The sequence below is a fragment of the Aquarana catesbeiana genome, linkage group LG10, assembly GCF_042186555.1.
Source record: "Aquarana catesbeiana isolate 2022-GZ linkage group LG10, ASM4218655v1, whole genome shotgun sequence".
In the NCBI taxonomy this organism is placed as follows: domain Eukaryota; kingdom Metazoa; phylum Chordata; class Amphibia; order Anura; family Ranidae; genus Aquarana; species Aquarana catesbeiana.
This window is the reverse complement of record NC_133333.1, coordinates 74796086-74821593: the sequence shown is the minus strand read 5'-3', so window position 1 is coordinate 74821593 and position 25508 is coordinate 74796086. Positions and strand designations below refer to the sequence as shown.

General features: G+C 43.3%; 1 protein-coding gene across 2 annotated transcripts in view; it reads left to right on the top strand.

Annotated features, from left to right (window-relative positions):
• LOC141110735 (receptor-type tyrosine-protein phosphatase H-like) overlaps positions 1–25508 on the top strand; it is a 788595-nt gene that overhangs the window by 579582 nt on the left and 183505 nt on the right. For both annotated transcript variants that reach the window (XM_073602293.1, XM_073602291.1), the window contains 2 exons: positions 3834–3921; positions 9104–9194. In XM_073602293.1, the coding sequence (XP_073458394.1) occupies positions 3834–3921; positions 9104–9194 (179 nt within the window). The remainder of the gene's footprint in view (positions 1–3833; positions 3922–9103; positions 9195–25508) is intronic.

Genomic DNA, 25508 nt, shown 5'->3' with positions numbered 1-25508 from the left:
TCAAAGGAAAATCTGATTGCCTCTCAGGGGATCAGGAAGGAATTTTATCCCCTGCTGTAGCAAATTGGATCATGCTTTGCTGGGGTTTTTTGCCTTCCTCTGGATCAACTGTGGGTATAGGATTGGGTATTTGGGTTGGAATGATATTATTTTTTATTTATTTATTTTTATGGTTGAACTAGATGGTCTTTTTTCAACCTGACTAACTATGTAACTATGTAACTATAGGTGTCTGCAGTCCCTGCCTGCAAAGGGCAATTGCTAAGGCCTGGCTGAGCCAGTGTCAGGCCTAACCACTTTGTGCTAGCTGTGCTTGAATATTAGAGAGGAAGCAATGTGCAGGAGGAGAAATGAGTGAAGATTAGAGAGGAAGCAATGTGCTGAAGGAGAAATGGAGTTTATATACCGAACTGTATATAATTGTCCCAAGCAAGTTCTACCAATTATAATGGGCATCCTATATTTCCCTTACCCCATCCAAGTTCAATCCCCTCAAAAAAGCAAAAAAAAAAGCGCATGGACTGTTCAATGTCTCCGAGTGTCTGAGAGGTGAATGCCGGGCTGAGCAGGGTGACAGGTGGACCACAATACTCAGTGGCTACTACGGGGGTACCGCTACACAAGAATATGGAAACAGTTGAAAAAGAACGTATGAACTTATTAATGAACAAGTGAACCAGTGACTGACCCCTAATCCCTATACTAAGGGAGGTCCTGTCTATGGGGAAATGCAGGGGCAATGGTCCGACAGTCTCTGGCAAACCCTACCCTACCCTACTGGCCAGTTTGTTGAGGCCCACACTCGGAAATTGAGCACTCAAACTTAAGTCCCTCTAAACCTGGGAACAGATGCCTGAATGGTGTCCCAAGTGGGCAATACTGTTTCTTTAAATAGAGCACAGTAGGATATGGCCAGCATCCTCTTACCAACTCCTCACCGACACTAACACTGACTTGTCTCCTCCCACTCTCTTTCTGGGGCTCAGGGATGCCAGCTGCAGTGACATTGTCCCCATGACCTGGCAGTGACACCAGACTTGACAGTGGCATTTCCATAGACCAGGAGATGTCAGCGCCTTGGCCACTTTGCACCCCCAACACTGCAGCAAGACGTCCCACTAGTAGCCTGCTGCAAGGTTGGTTGCCCTATTCAACACCCCCCTAACAACTGCCTCAAGCCCCAGAACAATCCCTACTTTTCCTCCTCTGCAAAGCACGTGCTCAGTCTCTCACAAGTCCTTGCTCCTCCCAACAGGCTCTATCCTTGAGCTGTACCCTGTGTTCTGTGCATGTCCATGCACTGTGTATATGGCCTTTTGTCAGTTGCATTTTGTGAGTACCCACTTTTAGACAAAAATGTCTTATCATTAAATTATCTCTGGTAATGCACTAGGTGTGCGAGCCTTCCATTTCAGTTTTTTTTCTAGGCTCTGTCCTTTTCCCAGGCTGCACAGCAATAGCATCTATCCATACCTCCCAACTTTTTGAGATGGGAATGAGGGACACCTATTAGCAAATATATGTAAGCATAGGACACACACCCTGCCACGCATAGGATGCCCACGTGTCCTGGATTGCCTGGGATTATCCCATAATTGACATCTGTGTCCCTGGTCCCAGGCACCTTCATTCTGGGACAATACAGTGTCCCAGAATGAAACTGACACTGGGTACAGTCAGGCATTCCGCCTCCAACTCCACCTGACCCTAATCCTGCCCACTGGTTTCTAGAGCCACCCGCCCTCCCTGCCCAGTGTTGAAAGCGGAGGAGGATTTCACTTCCTCCTCTTCCGCGCTAGTGCTCCTGGGGCCCAACACAGCTAAGCTCCCCCGCCGCAGCCTTGTCATGCCATGGTCCTAGAGAGGGACAGTTCTGCTGGTTCAGTGGCGGGTTTCTCTTCCACCCCCCCTCTCTCTCCCACCCCCCTCTCTTCCTCCCCCTCTCTCTCTCTCCCACCCTCCTCTCTCTCTCACCCACCCACCCCCTCTCTCTCTTCCATCCATCCCTTCTCTCTCTCCCATCTCTCTCTCACCGCACCCCCTCTCTCCCACCCCCTCTCTCTCCCTCTCTCCCACCCCCCCTCTCTCTCTCCCACCCCCCTCTCTCTCTCACCGCACCCTCTCTCTCTCCCACCCCCCTCTCTCTCTCCCTCTCCCACCCCCCTCTCTCCCACCCCCCTCTCTCTCCCACCGCACCCCCCTCTCTCTCCCACCCCCTCTCTCTTTCTCTCTCACCCACCCCCTCTCTCTCTCCCCCTCTCTCTCTCACAGCACCCCCCTCTCTCTCTCTCTCACCCAACCCCCCTCTCTTTCTCTCACCCACCCTGCCCTCCTCTCTCTCTCTCACACCCCCCTTCTCTCGCTCTATCTCACCCACCCCCCTCACCAACCCCCTATCTCCCCTCCCAAGTGGATACTGACTAACAGGTGACAGCAAGTTAGAGTTAGCAATCTCATCCCCTTACAAGCACTGCCACTAAACCCATCCCCCCAGCACTGCCACTGACCTCATCCTCCTAATGAAGGACTACAGGTCCCAGCATGAGCCACTCAGAACTGAGAATGTGACCCACCACCCCCCCACCTCAATGGAGGGGGTAGGAATAAGGTAGGTCAGTGTAGTGGTCAGGCCGGTCATTGTAGTGGTCAGTGTAGTGATCAGGTTGGTCAGGTAGGTCAGTGTAATGGGCAGTGTAGGAATCAGGTAGGTTAGTGAAGTGGTCAGTGTAGGGATCAAGTAGGTCAGTGTAGGAATCTGGTAGGTTAGTGTAGTGGTCAGGTAGGTTAGTGCAATGGTCAGTGTAGGAATCAGGTAGGTCAGTGTAGTGGTCAGGTAGGTCAGTGTATTTGTCAGGTAGGTCAGTGTATGTCCAGTTTTTACTCCAGATGCCTCAGGTCATTTGTATTCCTTTTGTAGTATAAAGTACAGGGTTTTATATACAACTTTAGTGCCTTATATAAAGCATTTGTTTCATGTATGTTAGCCCAACATTGTAAGAAAAATTACACTCTGTGAATCTAAGTGGCCACCTGCAGCTGCAATGTTGGGCTAACATACATGAAACAAATGCTTAAATAGGTAAGGGGCAGGGTCACCCAGCAATGTCACATGGTGGCACCGCTCCCCTGTGACGTCACTGACCGGTGCATGCTGGGGGTTGTCCCTGATTGGCAGTTTGGAAATGTGGTCACCCTAGCCACGCACCCTTAGACCCCTTTCACACTGAGGCACTTTACAGGCGCTATAGCGCTAAAAATAGTGCCTGCAAAGCGCCTGTAAAGCGCCTCCCCTGTCACTCCAATGTGAAAGCCCAAGGGCAAAAAAAAACCATAATGAAACGAAAAACAAACACATTTTTCGGCAGTGCACTCTTTTCCCCCACAGCTGGGGAGAGGAGGAACAGCTGCAGCAATGACTGTGTGTGAGTGGCTGCAGCATGTGTGACAGCCTGGTCCATTCAGCTGGAGTTCAGGAAATGCTGTGGACTGGGGCTACAATTATATACACAATGTTTGTGATAAAAAGTAACCTTTTGTGACCTGTAGAAAGCATAAAGAGAGGTACAGAAGTTACAGAAGAAGTAAACATTAAGTAGGAAAGTAACTGGCTCAAAGAAATTTGGAACAGTTGCTCTGAGCAAACAGATTCCCTGTTTTCCACAACTAACTATGATGCTCTGTGCTGCTGTCCCAGTTTTAAAGTAAAAATCAGCCACATAAGTATGTCAATTTGTCTCTTTCATATTAGTTTGATCTGTTTTTATAAAGATGTAAGCATTGTTTATTATGTTCATTGTGTGGGTAAACGGTTTGCACATTTTGTTGTGTTCTAGATTTCACACCATATCAAAAGAAAGGTTTAAACAGCATTATGAAAATAACCATGCAAACAGTGACTTTGGATTTGCAGAAGAATATCAGGTATGGCTAATTTGGGTGGCCGTAGATTACTTGAGCCTGCCTGCAGGTCAGTTGCCTGGGCAAAGATATAATTGCTTGGAATTAACATAGAGGATGAAAGTAGAAGTGAAATATCTGTGCTCAGATGCATACTGTATATTAGCTGCTGACACTATACCTAGATTCTCTGTACAACAGATATTGTTATAGAACAAGTGGAGTGCTCACAAACTCAAAACCAAAATGATGAAAATAAATAGTAATGCAAAATAATCCTATGAATCACCAGGATCTTACCCCCAATGTCTCCTATCCAAGTATTACCCAGGCTCTACCTTGCTTAGCTCATAGGGCACATTCAGGGTGGTGTGGCCACAGGCCTTTCCCCCAATATCTATTGTTAACAGCAATATGTGTTAAACAAAATACAAAAAATATAAACAAAAACATAAATCAGCAAAGTGCTTAAATCCAGGAATTAATACCGAGGCACATAAAGCAGAAAATACACTAGGAGAGAATAGAGTTCCACAAGCCATGATGAGAAATAGGATAAGCTTCTCAGGCTGTCACCATCAAACACTTATAAAGTCTTCCAGGTGTCATTGATCACACACAAGGCTTACCAAAAAATGCAACCCTCCATATAAGAGTGGTCACATGCACATAGTGATATTCCCCCAGGAAAAGGGCACTCTCTCCAGCCTTCACTCTTGCTGTCAGTTGTCACCATATATGTAGCACCCTCCTAGGTAGGTGCTAGAAGAGAGTATAGTTTTTTGATCTTTCTGCTTACTAGGAAGATGGTCAGGTAAAACTTAGAGTGCTCTCTGCCTACTAGGGAGCAGGATATATTGGTTAGGACTGCTCATTGTGCTCAGGTGCAGCTCAGCTTGTTTGACTGTCCCTCACTGGTCCAATAGGGAGGCATATTGGACAGTGGGAGGGGACCTAACAAGTGAGTGCACAGGCTTTGTTACAGTCCTGACAATTGGCAGAGGAAAAGTGCTGCATTGCATGTTGGGATATTGTATAAAAGCCCAGGGTACATGTGCTCAGTGTTAGTTGAGCAGAGGTAGCAGAGCAGTGGTGACCGCCAACAACACCCTCTTATATGCATACATGTTTTTAACCCCCAGTTGAATAACTTGACATTTATCAATATTAAACCACATTTGCCATGTCGTTGCCCAAACAGAGCATGCAGGTGACCTAGGTTTTTTCGATACATAGCTTGGTGTAGGTGAAGGGTGAGACAAAGAGGAAGCGGTGGAAAGCAGGGTTAGTAGAATAAGAGGTTGGTGGTGGGGTGACAGAAGGGAGAAGTGTTAATGGTAAGATGAGTGCCACTAGTAGGGATGAGCCGAACACCCCCCTGTTCGGTTCGCACCAGAACATGCGAACAGGAAAAAAGTTCATTCGAACATGCGAACACCGTTAAAGTCTATGGGACACGAACATGAATAATCAAAAGTGCTAATTTTAAAGGCTTATATGCAAGTTATTGTCATAAAAAGTGTTTGGGGACCTGGGTCCTGCCCCAGGGGACATGGATCAATGCAAAAAAAAGTTTTAAAAACGGCCGTTTTTTCAGGAGCAGTGATTTTAATAATGCTTAAAGTCAAACAATAAAAGTGTAATATCCCTTTAAATTTCGTACCTGGGGGGGTGTCTATAGTATGCCTGTAAAGGGGCGCATGTTTCCTGTGTTTAGAACAGTCTGACAGCAAAATGACATTTTGAAGGAAAAAACTCATTTAAAACTACCCGCGGCTATTGCATTGCCGACAATACACATAGAAGTTCATTGATAAAAACGGCATGGGAATTCCCCAAAGGGGAACCCCGAACCAAAATTAAAAAAAAAAAATGACGTGGGAGTCCTCCTAAATTCCATACCAGGCCCTTCAGGTCTGGTATGGATATTAAGGGGAACCCCGGCCAAAATTAAAAAAAAAAAAATGACGTGGGGTTCCCCCCTAAATTCCATACCAGACCCTTCAGGTCTGGTATGGATTTTAAGGGGAACCCCGCGCCAAAAAAAAAAAAAAAAAACGGCGTGGGGTCCCCCCAAAAATCCATACCAGACCCTTATCCGAGCACGCAACCTGGCAGGCCGCAGGAAAAGAGGGGGGGACGAGAGTGCGGCCCCCCCTCCCTCCTGAACCGTACCAGGCCACATGCCCTCAACATTGGGAGGGTGCTTTGGGGTAGCCCCCCAAAACACCTTGTCCCCATGTTGATGAGGACAAGGGCCTCATCCCCACAACCCTGGCCGGTGGTTGTGGGGGTCTGCGGGCGGGGGGCTTATCGGAATCTGGAAGCCCCCTTTAACAAGGTGACCCCCAGATCCCGCCCCCCCCCTGTGTGAAATGGTAAGGGGGTACATAAGTACCCCTACCATTTCACGAAAAAAGTGTCAAAAATGTTAAAAATGACAAGAGACAGTTTTTGACAATTCCTTTATTTAAATGCTTCTTCTTTCTTCTATCTTCCTTCATCTTCTGGTTCTTCTGGTTCTTCTGGCTCTTCTGGTTCTTCTGGTTCTTCCTCCGGCGTTCTCGTCCAGCATCTCCTCCGCGGCGTCTTCTGTCTTCTTCTCCTCGGGCCGCTCCGCACCCATGGCATGGGGGGGAGGCTCCCGCTCTTCTCTTCTTCTCTTCTTCTCTTCTTCTTTTCTTCTCTTCTTCTCTTCTTCATTTTCTTCTCCGGGCCGCTCCGCAATCCATGCTGGCATGGAGGGAGGCTCCCGCTGTGTGACGGCGCTCCTCGTCTGACAGTTCTTAAATAATGGGGGGGCGGGGCCACCCGGTGACCCCGCCCCCCTCTGACGCACGGTGACTTGACGGGACTTCCCTGTGGCATTCCCCGTGACGTCACAGGGAAGTCCCGTCAAGTCACCGTGCGTCAGAGGGGGGCGGGGTCACCGGGTGGCCCCGCCCCCCGTTATTTAAGAAACTGTCAGACGAGGAGCGCCGTCACACAGCGGGAGCCTCCCTCCATGCCAGCATGGATTGCGGAGCGGCCCGGAGAAGAAAATGAAGAAGAGAAGAAGAAAAGAAGAAGAGAAGAAGAGAAGAAGAGAAGAGCGGGAGCCTCCCCCCCATGCCATGGGTGCGGAGCGGCCCGAGGAGAAGAAGATAGAAGACGCCGCGGAGTTGATGCTGGACGAGAACGCCGGAGGAAGAACCAGAAGAGCCAGAAGAGCCAGAAGAGCCAGAAGAACCAGAAGAACCAGAAGATGAAGGAAGATAGAAGAAGCATTTAAATAAAGGAATTGTCAAAAACTGTCTCTTGTCATTTTTAACATTTTTGACACTTTTTTCGTGAAATGGTAGGGGTACTTATGTACCCCCTTACCATTTCACACAGGGGGGGGCCGGAATCTGGGGGTCACCTTGTTAAAGGGGGCTTCCAGATTCCGATAAGCCCCCCGCCCGCAGACCCCCACAACCACCGGCCAGGGTTGTGGGGATGAGGCCCTTGTCCTCATCAACATGGGGACAAGGTGTTTTGGGGGGCTACCCCAAAGCACCCTCCCAATGTTGAGGGCATGTGGCCTGGTACGGTTCAGGAGGGAGTGGGGGCCGCACTCTCGTCCCCCCCCTTTTCCTGCGGCCTGCCAGGTTGCGTGCTCGGATAAGGGTCTGGTATGGATTTTTGGGGGGACCCCACGCCGTTTTTTGTTTTTTTTTTGGTGCGGGGTTCCCCTTAAAATCCATACCAGACCTGAAGGGTCTGGTATGGAATTTAGGGGGAACCCCACGTCATTTTTTTTTTTTAATTTTGGCCGGGGTTCCCCTTAATATCCATACCAGACCTGAAGGGCCTGGTATGGAATTTAGGGGGACCCCCACGTCATTTTTTTTTTTAAATTTTGGTTCGGGGTTCCCCTTTGGGGAATTCCCATGCCGTTTTTATCAATGAACTTCTATGTGTATTGTCGGCAATGCAATAGCCGCGGGTAGTTTTAAATGAGTTTTTTCCTTCAAAATGTCATTTTGCTGTCAGACTGTTCTAAACACAGGAAACATGCGCCCCTTTACAGGCACACTATAGACACCCCCCAGGTACGAAATTTAAAGGGATATTACACTTTTATTGATTGACTTTAAGCATTATTAAAATCACTGCTCCTGAAAAAACGGCCGTTTTTAAAACTTTTTTTTGCATTGATCCATGTCCCCTGGGGCAGGACCCAGGTCCCCAAACACTTTTTATGACAATAACTTGCATATTAGCCTTTAAAATTAGCACTTTTGATTTCTCCCATAGACTTTTAAAGGGTGTTCCGCGGCATTCGAATTTGCCGCGAACACCCCAAATTGTTCGCTGTTCGGTGAACTTGCGAACAGCCAATGTTCGAGTCGAACATGAGTTCGACTCGAACTCGAAGCTCATCCCTAGCCACTAGCATCAAGGCAGCATGGCAGGTCACCAGCTAAGTTGAAGCAGGGCCTGTCAGAGATTGCATTGATGGGTGTAGCCCTATTAGTTAAGTAGATCCTGAGGTAAGGGACAGGGCGAGAGGAGGGGTGGTAGAGTGACCTGGAGGAGGAGGGTTGTTATGAGGGAGGGATAGCAGACTGGGAAGTGGAGGGGTGCACAGTGACAGGAGGGGGTTCAGGGTGAAAGGATAAGGGTGCTTGGTGATGGAATAGTAAAAAGTCTGCAGGAGCAAAGGAAGGTATTCAGATAAGGGGTTAAGGGATACAGAAAAATAGGAATATTGTGGTAAAGGGTGATGGAGCAGCAGTATGGCAGTCAATGAAGGTGCTTTGCAAAGGATAAAGAGATACAGGCTGACAGTTTTAGAGAGACTGGATAAAGATTAGAACTTCAGTTTGGTTTTACTGCAGCTGGAGACTGCATTGGAAAGATGAATTCATGTCCTGCCTTGTAAAAAAAAAAGTTTTCCAAGGACAGGAAGAGAGGGAACAATTCTCTAACAGCCACACTGACAGATATAAAAATGCATTTTTTAAGTCAAGTAGGAGAATGCCCAATGTTCTGTTAGCTTTTTATTGTTTGTGTCCGGATTTGTTCTCAATTCCTGTCTGGTTAAAGGAACAGAAAATAAGAGAAAATCTCTTACGGAGCTCTAAATAGCACTAAAACCTGACATGGGTTCTAACTTTTCCCTATTCTATCCAAATCACCAATCATGTAATATTATTTTATTGAGTTTTTGCTTTGCCAACAGGAACTAAGCTCTATTGGAACAGAACAGTCAAAAAAAGCAGCTGAACTACCAGAAAACAGGGCAAAGAACCGTTTTACTAATGTTCTTCCATGTAAGTAGCTACAGACAAGACAGCATCAATCTACGAAGTTTGCACAGTAAAACTAACAATAACTATATTATTGACTAGTAAAGATAGCTAATATATATATATATATATATATTATATATATATAGTATCTCACAGAAGTGAGTACACCCCTCACATTTATGTAAATATTTTATTATATCTTTTCATGTGACAACACTGAAGAAATTACACTTTGCTACAATGTAAAGTAGTGAGTGTAAAGCTTGTATAACAGTGTAAATTTGCTGTCCCCTCAAAATAACTCAACACACAGCAATTGATGTCTAAACCGCTTGCAACAAAAGTGAGTACACCCCTAAGTAAAAATGTCCAAATTGAGCCCAATTAGCCATTTTCCCTCCCCGGTGTCATGTAACTCGTTAGTGTTACAAGGTCTCAGGTGTGAATGGGTAGCAGGTGTGTTAAATTTGGTGTTATCGCTCTCACCCTCTCATACTGGTCACTGGAAGTTCAACATGGCACCTCATGACAAAGAACTCTCTGAGGATCTGAATAAAAGAATTGTTGCTCTACATAAAGATGGCCTAGGCTATAAGAAAATTGCCAAGACCCTGAAACTGAGCTGTAGCACGGTGGCCAAGACCATACAGTGGTTTAACCGGACAGGTTCCACTCAGAACAGGCCTCACCATGGTTGACCAAAGAAGTTGAGTGCACGTGCTCAGCATCATATCCAGAGGTTGTCTATAGGAAATAGACGTATGAGTGCTGCCAGCATTGCTGTAGAGGTTTAAGGGGTGAGGGGTCAGCCTGTCAGTGCTCAGACCATACGACGCACACTGCATCAAATTGGTCTGCATTGCTGTCGTCCCAAAAGGAAGCCTCTTCTACAGATGATGCACAAAAAAAACCCCACAAACAGTTTGCTGAAGACAAGCAGACTAAGAGCATGGATTACTGGAAACATGTCCTGTTGTCTAATGAGACCAAGATAAACTTATTTGGTTCAGGTGGTGTCAAGCGTGTGTGGCAGCAACCAGGTGAGGAGTGCAAAGAAAAGTGTGTCTTGCCTACAGTCAAGCATGATGGTGGGGGTGTCATGGTCTGGGGCTGCATTAGTGCTGCGGGCACTGGGGAGCTGCAGTTCATTGAGGGAACCGTGAATGGCAACATGTACTGTGACATACTGAAGCAGAACATGATCCCCTCCCTTTGGAGACTGGGCCACAGGGCAGTATTCCAACATGATAACGACCCCAAACACACCTCCAAGACGACCACTGCCTTGCTGAAGAAGCTGAGGGTAAAGGTGAAGGACTGGCCAAACATGTTTTCAGACATAAACCTCACATGAAAAGATATAATAAATAATTTACAAAAATGTGAGGGGTGTACTCACTTTTGTGAGATACTGTACATATATACCTGCGGCATATCAGGGCAACAAATGAGGAAGTACAACTTTGCATGACAAATAAATGTCACAAAAAATACATACATTTATATCGAATTGTAAGCGGGGGAGGGAGGAGGTGGCAGGGCAACATGATATTTTCGTAAAGTGGTTGCAAACCTCAGACATGAGAAGTACACAAAGCACATCCCTCTATAGCTTTGGTCCTGAATCCAAAGCACCGAGTCTGATTTTTCTCCTATCTCTGATCTCTTTGCTATCTACATGGGTCACTGATATAACTCTAAGCTGACACCTCAGCCTCCTGGGAGATTACCCACACTCTTTCAGCACACAGCAGGTGACTCATCTCTGTACTTTTCTGAGCCTGTGTAGGGGGGGGGGTCCCATTCCTCAAATCAGCTCTCACATTACACTCAGCCCTGTAGTGCGTGTGACATCAGACCCCCCCCCCCCCCTGCTTTCTGCTGCTGAGAGATCCGATATAAAATTGAAGGCTGTAGAGAAGATATTGCTGCAGATAAACAGGTACAACTTATGTAGAAGGATTTGTTTCATCTCTGTGTATTACCTAAGGATTGTCACTTCACTGGGTATATGTAAGGGTCTGCTTTAAGAGGAAAGGGCCACTTTAAAACCTTGTTATAAATTAAAAGCATAAATCATATTTCATGTATCGCAGCTTTAATCAACCTCTTGGTTCCTGCACATATGGGTCTAAAGTGTGTGATGTATGAATAACAATTCCTTGTGAATAAAAAACAATGAAATCTTCTAAAATCAATAATCAAAATGTGCAATCAATCATAAATAATGTCATAGAAAAGTACACATAAAAATGGTGATCATAAAAATATGTGATGATAGTCCATTTTGGTGCTATAATAAAGTGCAAGTGTTCAGATAAAAAAGTGCTTTAAAGGAGGTAGGTGGGTGCTGGCATATAAATAGTCTGTAAGTAATTCTTCTATTTAATCTTGATAAATAAGATGTAATGAATGTGTATCCTTCTGCTGCTGGTGTCTCCTAGTGTGGTCTCACAGAACCCTCACCTTCAGTTAGTAGTAATCAGGCATTCAGTAAATGAAAAAACGGTCTGGCGTTCTCAGCGCCCTCTCACTTGTGCTTCAGATAGTGTGTACCGCTCCAGCCAATCCCTACGCATTACGACACCATCACGTGTCTTTCATTTACTCTGCCTGTTTTTACCATTAGAAATGTAAGAGAATTACCTAAATAAATATTCCCCCTTTGGTTTTAAAAACTTTAATGCACTAGTCGAGCCTCTTTTCTCCCCCCTCCCTCTTTATTTATCTCCCCCAATACTGAGTATACCAGAGCGAAGCCACATAGAGGGAATGTTGGAGAAAAAATAACAAAGAAAGAAAAGGCTGCCAGAGATCACCCCCACACCTTAAAGACATACTACTGAATGCCTGATTACTACTAACTGAAGGTGAGGGTTCTGTGAGACCACACTAGGAGACACCAGCAGCAGAAGGATACACATTCATTACATCTTATTTATCAATCTTATTTATCTTATTTATCACTATATTGGTAAATAGTAGCGATCATCAAAATGCAAAACAGAGATCAGTGATCCTAGCATTAATAGCAGCAGTCACTACTACCAGTGTCCCACACTTGTATTATAATACGCACTTTGTATATTCACTCACACGCTTTTTATTTTTTAATTTTAATAAGATGATCACACAGGACATTGAGAGGATGAAAGTAAGAAAAATTAGTGATCCACTAACAATTAAAAATGGAATAAAAGAACTGGAGAAAAATAATAGAATAGTGATCAGACCGGCGGACAAAGGAGGAGCAATTGTAATCTTGTCCAAAGAATACTATAATGAGGAACTTCAAGGGCAACTTAATGATAGCAACACGTACATAAAGCTGAGAGGAAACCCCGCAAGGGAGTATAAAAGGTAATTACAGGAATTAATCAAAAAAGGCAATACGAAAGACATCTTAACTAAGAAGGAGGAAAAATACCTTGTACCGGAGACATGTAGGGTTCCAGTGATATATACAGTACCTAAAATACATAAAGATCAAGAAAAACCTCCCGGACGCCCTATCATTAATGGCATTCAATCTATCAACTCCAGACTTGGGGAATATGTTGACAACTATTTGCAACCATTAGTACCAAGAACACCAGCCTACTTAAAAGACACTAAACACTTGATACAGGAACTCAACAAAATTGCAATCCAACCCGATCAGAAATATATACTTGTCACAGCGGACGTGACATCACTGTACACAAATATAGGACATGAGAATGCTATATCAGCAACAAAATGGGCTATGAACAAGTACAGCAATTTAGTATCAAAGCAAAAGAAATTCATATTAAGATGTTTAGCATTTGGCTTACAACACAATTATTTCTGGTTTAATTCGGAGTATTACAGACGATTAAATGGAATAGGGATGGGAGCGAAGTATGCCCCAAGTGTCGCAAATCTATTTATGTCTGAATGGGAGGAGAAAGCGATATACAATAACACACCCACACAATTGGTAATGTACAGACGATTCATAGATGATTGTATTATGTTATGGATGGGTGAAGAGGAACCACTCCAAAGATTTCTGGAAGAATTAAATAACAATGAAGAAAATATCAAACTGAACTATGAAGTAAATACTAAATCTGCACAATTTTTGGATCTAGAGATAGAACCAATGGAAAATAGAATCATAACAAAAACATTTTTTAAACCAATGGAAAGAAATAGTTTTATCCCGGTGGATAGCTGTCATTTTGACCCTTGGCTTATTAATATCCCAAAAGGACAATTTATCCGTTTAAGAAGGAACTGTACTGAAAAAGACATTTTTCTTGAACAGGCCGGAAATGTAGGTGAAAAGTTTGTCCAGAAAGGATACAACAGGACTTTTATAGAAGAAAAAATAAGGGAGGTTGCAAATATAAATAGAGATGAATTGATCAAAAACAAAATAAAAGAACCCTCAATAATGGTACAAGATATCCCCATGATTATGGATTTCAACATACAACTCCATAAAATAGAAAGAATTTTTAAAAAGCACTGGCCACTTTTATTAGCTGATCACCAATTGAGAAAAATATTATCGGATAAACCAAAATTTGTTTACAGAAGGGCACCAACACTGAGAGACATAATTGCAAAAAACATCTTGGACCCCCCAAAGACATCACAAAAATTGTCTTTCTTCCAAAGAAAAGGTTTCTACCCTTGTAAATGGTGCTATGCATGCAAAAACACCAAACTAAACGGACAAAAATGCGTTAACTTTAAAGCCACAAGTAATGATACTCAGTATGAGATTAAAGATTTCTTGACATGCAAAAGTGAAGGGGTTGTATATGTGTTGGAATGCCCGTGCTCATTGCAGTATATTGGAAGAACAAAAAGACCATTATGGAAAAGAATTAGGGAACACATACAAAATATCATGAAAGGATTCCCTAAACATAGTGTTTCAAGGCATTTTTCCTCACACCATAATAAAAATCCAGCACTTTTAAAATTTTGGGCAATTGAAAAATACAATGCACATTGGAGAGGGAGTAATAAGGTGAAAGAATTAAGCAAACAGGAATCAAAATGGATATTTAATATGCATACACTCACGCCACTAGGCTTAAACATAGATTTTGATTTAAATTGTTTTATATCGGATTTTTAAATATATATTTTAGAAATATTTAATTAATTTTAAATTTTATGTACTGTTAAAACATTTTGGATTAATTATTTAACTCCCTAATTTTTCTAAATAATTTTTAAATATTTTAAATAATTTTTGACATAGGTCTTAACATGTAAAAAAGTTTACATATCCCGACATAGAGGCTATAAGTGGTTTGGGCTATGTCGAGGATTATTGAAGACAGTTTTATGGAGGAGATGTAGTTCCATGTCACAAACAGTAGGGGGAGTATTAGACATCATAGGAAATATATAATGAAATGGAACATATTTGGTACATCTTTTATCTGAGGTTATGTAGTTTTATTTTAAATATGCATATGATTCTATAGATTATATATATTTTTATTATTGCTGTATTAAAGATTTTTAAATGTAGGTAGTATAGAATCATGTTATAGAATTAAATGTGAATGATCACTAGCAAGCAAGAGAGATCGCGCTATTGAGATGATGATTGCCATGACAACTAGCACACACACGCTATAAGTATTCAGCAGGCGGAGAATACAGGCAACCTTGAAAAAGTCACGTGGCAGTGACGTAACGCATAGGAGGAGCCTGTGACGTCCCCAGCATCTGCAGTGTGTGAGCGAGCGGTGGTGGATGAAGTGCCTCACCGCTGAGCTCTTTGCAGCTGATCAATACAAACGCGATATCACTTAGAAGAGTATGTGAATGAAAACGTCTTTAATCTGATACATAGCACCCAATTGTTGTTTAATCTCTGCGCAATGGATATATAAATTTTTTCTTTGCATGTCCGGGATTTGAGTGGAGGAGCGGAGTATAACTTAAGAAGAAGTGAAAGAAAAAAGTGAAAGTAAAAACTCTTTTTCTTGACACTATTTAGTTTCAATCTTGCTACACTATAACCAGCACGGATTGTTTTTGTTAAAAAACACCTGATGGATTTTTGAGCACTTTATATTAAGGATTTTTAGGAAAAGGATTTTTATTTTGCACATTTTTATTTTGCACATTGTCATTGGTAAATTTTATGTGGCACGATATTCACTTATATATACATTTATTTTTCTACAAACAAGTAAAACGGAATGACGCAGCTTCTCACAGCATTATAACTGGGAACACCATAGTATTTCCTTCCAGTACATATGCATTTACATCCTATTGCGCTATGTATACAGTGTTCAGCATTACTGCAAGTCTTATAAATATCTGGGCGTCCCTTTCCTTCTGCCATTTTCCTTGTTCAGAGCAATAGATAAAGAAAGTAGTGAGACTAAAAAGAGAAAAAGGGGGGAAGTAAAGAGAAGAGGAGTATAGAGAATGGGGAGGATAGGGAGGGGGATGCATGGAGCCGGCGACCGATCCTATTTTGAGTTGCATGTGTCAGTTCAGAAGGTCGTGTGTTTGTTTCAGTCACCTGCCAGGAGACTCTGTCCCTCGTTGGAAAATATAAACATCAGCCAGTTCGACCAGATTTTGGTGTATTTCTCGTTTTGATGGCGGGCCGTGAGGATGAGATCCTCCATTTTCCTGATGTCTTCTACTTTCCTGAGCCACATGGCCACTGTTGGGGGTTTAGTAGACTTCCATAACAGTGGAATACATGATTTTGCCGCATCTAGCTGGTGACGGATCAAAGATTTTTTATACGCTTTACCCGACATGTCTGTCGCATGTAGTAAGAAAAAAACAGGGTCTGCCTGTATAGGGCGTTCCGTGAATTTTTGTATCGTCTGTTGTACAATCTTCCAGAACTGTCCCAACATGGGGCAGCTCCAGAAGGTATGGAGGATCGTACCCCGATCCCCCCGGCATCTCCAGCAGAGCCCTGAGGAGGATGGGAAGAACTTTTGTAATTTTGTAGGTGTATTGTACCATCTAGTGAGTAGTTTGAAATTAGTTTCTTGCATCCTTGTGCATATTGAGGATTTAAATGTGAAGTATAGAATGTTTTGTTTTTGACGTGTTGTAAACGTACACTGTAATTCTTTTTCCCATGCTCCTATTGCATCTATTTGGTAGTTTCCTGGTGGTGTGATCAGCAACTGGTAGGTGGCCGACAGCGCATGAGGGAGGACTCCCTCCTCCGAGCAGTAAGTTTCGTAAATTGTTAAAGTCTGGTCAAGACTTTCTGGGGGAGGTAGTGTTTTAAGATAATGCGTAAGTTGGAGAGCCCTCCATAAATCCAGATGGAACAGTCCCTCTGGGTTCATGAGTTCAGCTACCATTGGCCACCGACCACTCGTGACAAAATGTGATGCTTGGAAGTACCCTGAGGCACAAAGCGATTTAAAAACCGGGTCCACGTATCCTGGAGTGAAGTCTGGGTGTCCCAATATCGGGCGTAGTGGGGAGTTGAGAGACGTAAGTTGTAAGCGTATGAAGAGGGATGAGCAAGTTTTCCTTGTTACCCCTATTAAAGGATGGTTTTTTATAGTACGTGGTAGGGAGTTGTGACACCAGGGTGCTCTATTTAACGGTACAATACTTTGTGTCTGTTCCAGCTGGGTCCATAATTTAGTGGACTGATGCCGAATCCAATCAATAAGTCTGGTCAAGTGAGTTGCTTGCTGGTATTTGCAGGTATTTGCAGTCTGGTACTGCCAGGCCTCCATATAATTTAGGGAGTGTAAGCAAACGTTTGTTAAGTCTGGGCTTTTTGTTAGCCCATATAAAGTTAGAAAAGAGGGCACTTGTCTGGTCAAAATAGTGGGGGGGTATGTGAATCGGTAATGCCTGTAAAAGGTACAGAAACTTTGGAAGGATGCACATCTTGAGGATGTTGCATCTGCCAAACCAGGAATGTAACCCTGTATTCCATGTGGTAAGTAGGGTTCTAACTTTGGACAGTAGTGGGGGGAAGTTCAGGGCAAATAGCTGTGCTATCTTAGGAGGAATATACGTGCCTAAATATTTAAGGGCTGTGCTGGTCCATTTAAAATTGAAACTATCTCTAATGACCCGTACACACGGTCGGATTTTCCGATGGAAAATGTCCGATCGGAGCGTGTTGTCGGAAATTCCGACCGTGTGTGGGCTCCATCGGACATTTTCCATCGGATTTTCCGACACACAAAGTTGGAGAGCAGGAGATAAAATTTTCCGACAACAAAATCCGTTGTCGGAAATTCCGATCGTGTGTACACAAATCCGACGGACAAAGTGCCACGCATGCTCAGAATAAATAAAGAGATGAAAGCTATTGGCCACTGCCCCGTTTATAGTCCCGACATACGTGTTTTACGTCACCGCGTTTAGAACGATCGGATTTTCCAACAACTTTGTGTGACCATGTGTATGCAAGACAAGTTTGAGCCAACATCCGTCGGAAAAAATCCTAGGATTTTGTTGTCGGAATGTCCGAACAAAGTCCGACCGCGTGTACGGGGCATAAGAGTAGTAAGAAGGCGTGAGGGGAGTCCCACACCCATGGCTTCGGACTTGTTAAAGTTGATCTTCAGGTTGGAAATAGTGCCATATGTTTGGAATTCTTGTAGTAGATTGGGGATAGAAACTACTGGGTTAGTGAGAGTGAACAGCATGTCATCTGCATAGGCAGCGATTTTCTGTTGTGTCTCTCCCATGTTCACTCCAGTTATGTCTGGGTGGGCACGTACCGTTCGCAGGAAGGGTTCCAGTGACAGGGCGAAAAGGAGTGGGGAGAGTGGACACCCCTGGCGAGTTCCATTCTTGATCGTGAAAGGGAGCTGACAAAATCCCATTCACACGAACTCGAGCTGAGGGGTCAGTGTAGACTGAGTCAATCCACTGAAGCATCCTATCTCCCAGTCCCACGTGTCTTAAGACAGAAGTCATGAAGTTCCAATCCACCCTGTCAAAGGCCTTCTCTGCGTCCGTGCTTAAGAATACACAGGGAGTCTTCCTCTGATTCACTACATGTAATATGTTGAGTACTTTGATTGTGTTGTCCCTGGCTTCTCTTGTGGGGACAAACCCCACCTGATCTAAGTGGATCAAAGATGGGAGGTACGTTTGAATCCTAGTGGACAGTATTTTTGTGAATATTTTGAGATCTAGATTAAGTAATGAGATTGGTCTATAGCTCCCACAGGCCGTCATGTCTTTCCCTTCCTTGGGGATCACTGCAATGTGTGCTGTTAATGTGTCTCTAGGTATATGTATTCCAGAGTCCAGTGAGTTAAATAGTTTGTGCATGGGCTCTCCCAGGGAGAGTAGTAGGATTTTGTAATATTGGGCTGTAAAGCCATCTGGTCCCGGTGCTTTCCCAATTTTCATGGATGCCACTGCTTTCTGTATCTCTACCAAGGTTATGGGTTTGTCTAGTAACTCACTGACCTCTGTTGGCAGTTTAGGCATTTCAGATTTAATTAAATATTCCTCTATTTGCTGTTGCGATGGAGGCGTCTTTTGTAGGTCGTAAAGGGAAGAATAAAATTCTCTAAATTCATTTGCTATTTCCTGTGGGTGTATAATATTCTGTCAAGAAGACGACGTAATACGGGGGATATAATTAGCAAGGGTCTGTTCCTTCAGTGATTTGGCGAGTAGTTTTGTTACTCAACGGCAAATTTGTAACGCGACTTTCGCCCGGAACTGCATCAGTTCTGTAATTTTGTTTCGTAATTGTTTAAGTTCTGTTTCTCTCGTTGTAGTCTGGGCATGTTTATGTCTTGCTTCCGCTAAGTGTAAGTCATGTAGAAGAGATGTTAACTGTAACGAGCGTGTTCGTTTAATGCGTGCTCCGTGTTTTATTAAAACTCCACAGATCACCGCCTTATGGGCTTCCCACACAATTCCGGGGTCACTGCCTGGGGTGTTGTTTGTTTTGAAATAATCATCTAATTCCTTTAAGACATCTTTAAGTACCTCTTTGTCCTGTAAAAGGCTTTCATTTAGCCTCCATGTCTTTGATCTAGTCGTGGTGTTGTTAGTCAGTGCGTACGTCAACAAAACAGGGGCGTGGTCAGACCATGTAATGGATACTATTATGGAATCTCGAAGGGCGTGTAATTGGCCATGTGGGAGTAGGAAGTAGTCAATCCTTGAATAGTGTTTGTGTGGATTCGAGTAAAAGGTGTAGTCATGTTCAGTCGGGTGAAGGAGTCTCCAGACATCGATCAATTGTGCCCTGTGTAGTGTCCTGGAGATGCGTTTCCTGATGTTAGGTGTGACTGAGGAATTTCCCGAGGATGTGTCCTCAGATGGGATTAGTGGGATATTAAAGTCACCTCCTACTATGAGGTGTCCCCTTGTGAATTCCAATAAGGCATCTATTGTGTTGTGGAGGAATTGGTCCTGGTGACAGTTAGGTGCATAGATGTTTGCGAGGGCCACCTGAACACCTCCAATCTCACCCCTAAGGAACAAAAATCTTCCCTCTGGGTCAGACCTGATATCCGTGCATTTCCAAGGAACTCTATGTGAGATGAGTATGGACACCCCACGGGTCTTAGAGGACCCGTTAATAGAGTGGTAAACCATGGGGAAGAATTTATTTTTCAGTATAGGGAGGTTACCATTTTTGAAGTGTGTCTCCTGGAGCAATGCCAGGTCTGCCCTATAATGTTTTAGGTCGTGTTGGAGCATCTTTCTTTTTTCTGGCACATTTAGGCCTTTCGTGTTTAATGAAAAAACAGTCACCGTCTCCATGCCTCCCGAGAGAAAGGAGGGATGGGGTTCAGGAGGTACCAAAAGTGGGGGGGGGGGGAGCTAGTAAGAGGGGAGAGTGAAGTTGTAAGAAAGAGTTAGTGTAAGAAAGAAAAATAGAAAGGAGAAAAGTTGAAGTAACACCTACAGCGCACTAACCAAGTGCACTAACTATACTCCAGAGGAGTGGCATAATCGTGCTATAACGCTCACCAGATCGAGTCTGGTAACTGAGCGTAGGCCTAGTTTGGGTTGTGGAAAGGAATAGCTAGCAAGGAGTCCACTAACCACCCCCCTCGTTCCCCTGATATGGTGGTGTGTGTCCTAATATGTGTGATGACGGTTATTTAGTAAAGGATTAGAAAGCAAGAGTTAGGTTTTTTCCATGAATGATATGTAGTTTCACAGGTAAGCAAGGTGTATAGGTTCTTCTTCCGTGGGTAACATGTTCCCTCCCATTTGGCTCCCATCCATAACAATGAGCTTCTACTTCTATGTGGTGCCCAACATTAGGTATTAACTTAGCACTCCATTTCTATGTGATGTCTAGTCAATTTCACCTTTCCCCAGAAGCATGTGCCAAGCAGTGTGCAGGTGGGAGAGATAACCGAGGTTCCCCGCCATTCCCACCAGCGTATAAACATATATACATTGCCTCCCCCCTCAGATCATGCGTATAACCAAAACATAGGTGGTCAACAGACCCAAATATAAAATAACTGCAGGTATCATTCACATTGTTATCCTCTAAATTGTATAGATTCAAAGATTCCATATCACGGAGGATGGGAACGGGGACAATCACCCCAAGCCCGGTACAGACAACAGACAAACCGGATACAGTCTAGATGCATCCAGTATTAGCTTAAACATGGCTTAGTGTCACTTATGTTAAAGGTGCAAACATCACCGTCTATAGGGGCTTCCTTCCAGCCGGAGGTAGCCCAGATTATATATATATTCCCCCTCCCCCAAGATTATATTCCATATCGGAGGCCATAGTGTCATAGAAAAATAGAAAAATAAGCCATGTGTCCCATCCGGGTATCAGTAGTTTTCTAGGGACACTCCGCTGAGAGGTAACGATTGGGGGTCTCCCGGCACACATATACCTCGGACTGATCGAGGTTCACTCCTTGCAGTCTCGCAGCCGGATGCTCCTTGTTGTGTGACAATAACTATCCGGGATTGCCTGCGCTGGTGGGCGGATGTGAATGAGAAGTCTATTCAGTGTTGCCGTTCTGTTCCATTGTTTAGCAAGAGGAAAACCCAGTGTAGGGGCGGGGGGGGGGTACTCAGCACAGGTAAGTGGAGCGCAAAAAAAACCCCCAAAAACTAAAAACTAGAAAAGGGGGCAACGTAAGCTAATTGAAGCTAAAGTTAAAGTTAAGAGTTGGACTGGGAGAGGGCTTCATGTTTACAACTCACGTGTTCCTTCGTCCGAAGGCGCCCTACTTCTCCTCCGGGATCTCTGCTGCCGGGGAGGAGCGGGAATTCTTTATGTGGCAGGTCCCGAACGGCCCGTCTGTCTCGGGACAAAGGTAATCCAGTCTGGAACCGGGATTGGTTCTGCGGTTAAGAAATCGAAGAAGGCTGGTAAATCCTTTGGAGTGCGCAGTGTGAAGGAGGCAGATCCATTTCGAAATGTAACCCCAGCGGTATGTACAGCCTTGTCGTCTAGCCAGGTCTAGGGCCGGTCACAGCAGTGCCCTTCTTTGGAGCGTAGCTCTCGATAGATCCGGGAGAATTTTGATTGCCGCTCCGTCGAATTCCATTTCTCCATGCTCCCACGCTTTGCGGAGGATCAGTTCCTTCTGGGTATATTTGTGGAGCCTGCAGAGAACATCTTGCGGTCTCTCCGGGTCTGATGACTTAGGGCCTAGAGTTCTGTGCACTCTGTCAAGCTCCAGGGTCGGTGCTGTTCCCAGTATTTTTTGAAATATTGCCGTAACCGATACCGCTAGGTCCTCCGTCCCCATCGCCTCTGGAATGCCCCGCAGCCGCAGGTTATTGTGGAGTTGCAGTTCTATGGCCTGGGTAGCGTGTAGTTCCTGTGATCACTCCAGGGCCATGACTCGTTGTGAGAGGGACAAAACCGTGAGGTCGCTGGAGTCCACGCGCTCTGTGAGTTTGGTCATCTCGGTCCTGAGCTCCTGGATGTCACGGCTGTGCGCCTCCTCCACTCTGAGTATTAGAGATTCCATGTCAGATCTAGAAGGTAGAGCCTCAATGTCCGCCTTGGTGGGTAAGGCTAGTAATATGCTTCTCAGGTCATCATGTATGTCCCCAAAACATTGGGATGGGCCAGCCATATCTTCCCGGGGTACCGCTTGGATCTCCGAAAGAAAGCCCGAGGCAGCTGGAGAGCTAGTAGGTGTTGGCGGGTCGGGTGCGTCTCTCCCCAATCCAAGCTGTGCATGTGGTGAAGTTGCGATGGCGCCCGGAGAGGCCGTCTGCGTGTCTTTAAAGTATCTTCTTATGCCGCTTCTAGGAGTCAATGACCGCGATCCTCTGGTCGATGAACGTGTCCTATATCTTTTGGTGGTTATCATGCCTTACATTTGCTTGGTGAAAACCGTCAGTTTATGGGAAGAAGAGGGGCAATGCCGGGAGCTCTCAAGAAAGTTTTCCTCACTCGGCCATTGCTAAGCCACGCCCCCCCTTCACAAATCCTTTTTAACCCTCAAGTGCATAATAACCAACACATTGAAGTTTTTAATAAGATGATCACACAGGACATTGAGAGGATGAAAGTAAGAAAAATTTGTGATCCACTAACAATTAAAAATGGAATAACAGAACTGTAGAAAAATAAGAGAATAGTGATCAGACCGGCGGACAAAGGAGGAGCAATTGTAATCTTGTCCAAAGAATACTATAATGAGGAACTTCAAGGGCAACTTAATGATAGCAACACGTACATAAAGCTGAGAGGAGACCCCACAAGGGAGTATAAAAGGGAATTACAGGAATTAATCAAAAAAGGCAATATGAAAGACATCTTAACTAAGAAGGAGGAAAAATACCTTGTACCGGAGACATGTAGGGTTCCAGTGATATATACAGTACCTAAAATACATAAAGATCAAGAAAAACCTCCCGGACGCCCTAACATTAATTGCATTCAATCTATCAACTCCAGACTTGGGGAATATGTTGACAACTATTTGCAACCATTAGTACCAAGAACACTAGCCTACTTAAAAGACACTAAACACTTGATACAGGAAGTCAACAAAATTGCAATCCAACCCGATCAGAAATAAATACTTGTCACAGCGGACGTGTCATCACTGTACACAAATATAGGACATGAGAATGCTATATCAGCAACAAAATGGGCTATGAACAAGTACAGCAATTTAGTATCAAAGCAAAAGAAATTCATATTAAGATGTTTAGCATTTGGCTTACAACACAATTATTTCTGGTTTAATTCGGAGTATTACAGACGATTAAATGGAATAGGGATGGGAGCGAAGTATGCCCCAAGTGTCACAAATCTATTTATGTCTGAATGGGAGGAGAAAGCGATATACAATAACACCCCCACACAATTGGTAATGTACAGACGATTCATAGATGATTGTATTATGTTATGGATGGGTGAAGAGGAACCACTACGAAGATTTCTGGAAGAATTAAATAACAATGAAAAAAATATCAAACTGAACTATGAAGTAAATACTAAATCTGCACAATTTTTGGATCTAGAGATAGAACCAATGGAAAATAGAATCATAACAAAAACATTTTTTAAACCAGTGGAAAGAAATAGTTTTATCCCGGTGGATAGCTGTCATTTTGATCCTTGGCTTATTAATATCCCAAAAGGACAATTTATCCATTTAAGAAGGAACTGTACTGAAAAAGACATTTTTCTTGAACAGGCCGGAAATGTAGGTGAAAAGTTTGTCCAGAAAGGATACAACAGGACATTTATAGAAGAAAAAATAAGGGAGGTTGCAAATATAAATAGAGATGAATTGATCAAAAACAAAATAAAAGAACCCTCAATAATGGTACAAGATATCCCCATGATTATGGATTTCAACATACAACACCGTAAAATAGAAAGAATTTTTAAAAAGCACTGGCCACTTTTATTAGCTGATCACCAATTGAGAAAAATATTATCGGATAAACCAAAATTTGTTTACAGAAGGGCACCAACACTGAGAGACATAATTGCAAAAAACGTCTTGGACCCCCCAAAGACATCACAAAAATTGTCTTTCTTCCAAAGAAAAGGTTTCTACCCTTGTAAACGATGCTATGCATGCAAAAACACCAAACTAAACGGACAAAAATGCGTTAACTTTAAAGCCACAAGTAACGATACTCAGTATGAGATTAAAGATTTCTTGACATGCAGAAGTGAAGGGGTTGTATATGTGTTGGAATGCCCGTGCTCATTGCAGTATATTGGAAGAAGAAAAAGACCATTATGGAAAAGAATTAGGGAACACATACAAAATATCATGAAAGGATTCCCTAAACATAGTGTTTCAAGGCATTTTTCCTCACACCATAATAAAAATCCAGCACTTTTAAAATTTTGGGCAATTGAAAAATACAATGCACATTGGAGAGGGAGTAATAAGGTGAAAGAATTAAGCAAACAGGAATCAAAATGGATATTTAATATGCGTACACTCACGCCACTAGGCTTAAACATAGATTTTGATTTAAATTGTTTTATATCGGATTTTTAAATATATATTTTAGAAATATTTTATTAATTTTAAATTTTATGTACTGTTAAAACATTTTGGATTAATTATTTAACTCCCTAATTTTTCTAAATAATTTTTAAACATTTTAAATAATTTTTGACATAGGTCTTAACATGTAAAAAAGTTTACATATCCCGACATAGAGGCTATAAGTGGTTTGGGCTATGTCGAGGATTATTGAAGACAGTTTTATGGAGGAGATGTAGTTCCATGTCACAAACAGTAGGGGGAGTATTAGACATCATAGGAAATATATAATGAAATGAAATATATTTGGTACATCTTTTATCTGAGGTTATGTAGTTTTATTTTAAATATGCATATGATTCCATAGTTTTATATATATTTTTATTATTGCTGTATTAAAGATTTTTAAATGTAGGTAGTATAGAATCATATTATAGAATTAAATGTGAATGATCACTAGCAAGCAAGAGAGATCGCGCTATTGAGATGATGATTGCCATGACAACTAGCACACACACGCTATAAGTATTCAGCAGGTGGAGAATACAGGCAACCTTGAAAAAGTCACCTGGCAGTGATGTAACGCGTAGGAGGAGCCTGTGACGTCCCCAGCATCTGCAGTGTGTGAGCGAGCGGTGGTGGATGAAGTGCCTCACCGCTGAGCTCTTTGCAGCTGATTAATACAAACGTGATATCACTTAGAAGAGTATGTGAGTGAAAACGTCTTTAATCTGATACATAGCACCCAATTGTTGTTTAATCTCTGCGCAATGGATATATAAATTTTTTCTTTGCATGTCCGGGATTTGAGTGGAGGAGCGGAGTATAACTTAAGAAGAAGTGAAAGAAAATAGTGAAAGTAAAAACTCTTTTTCTTGACACTATTTAATTT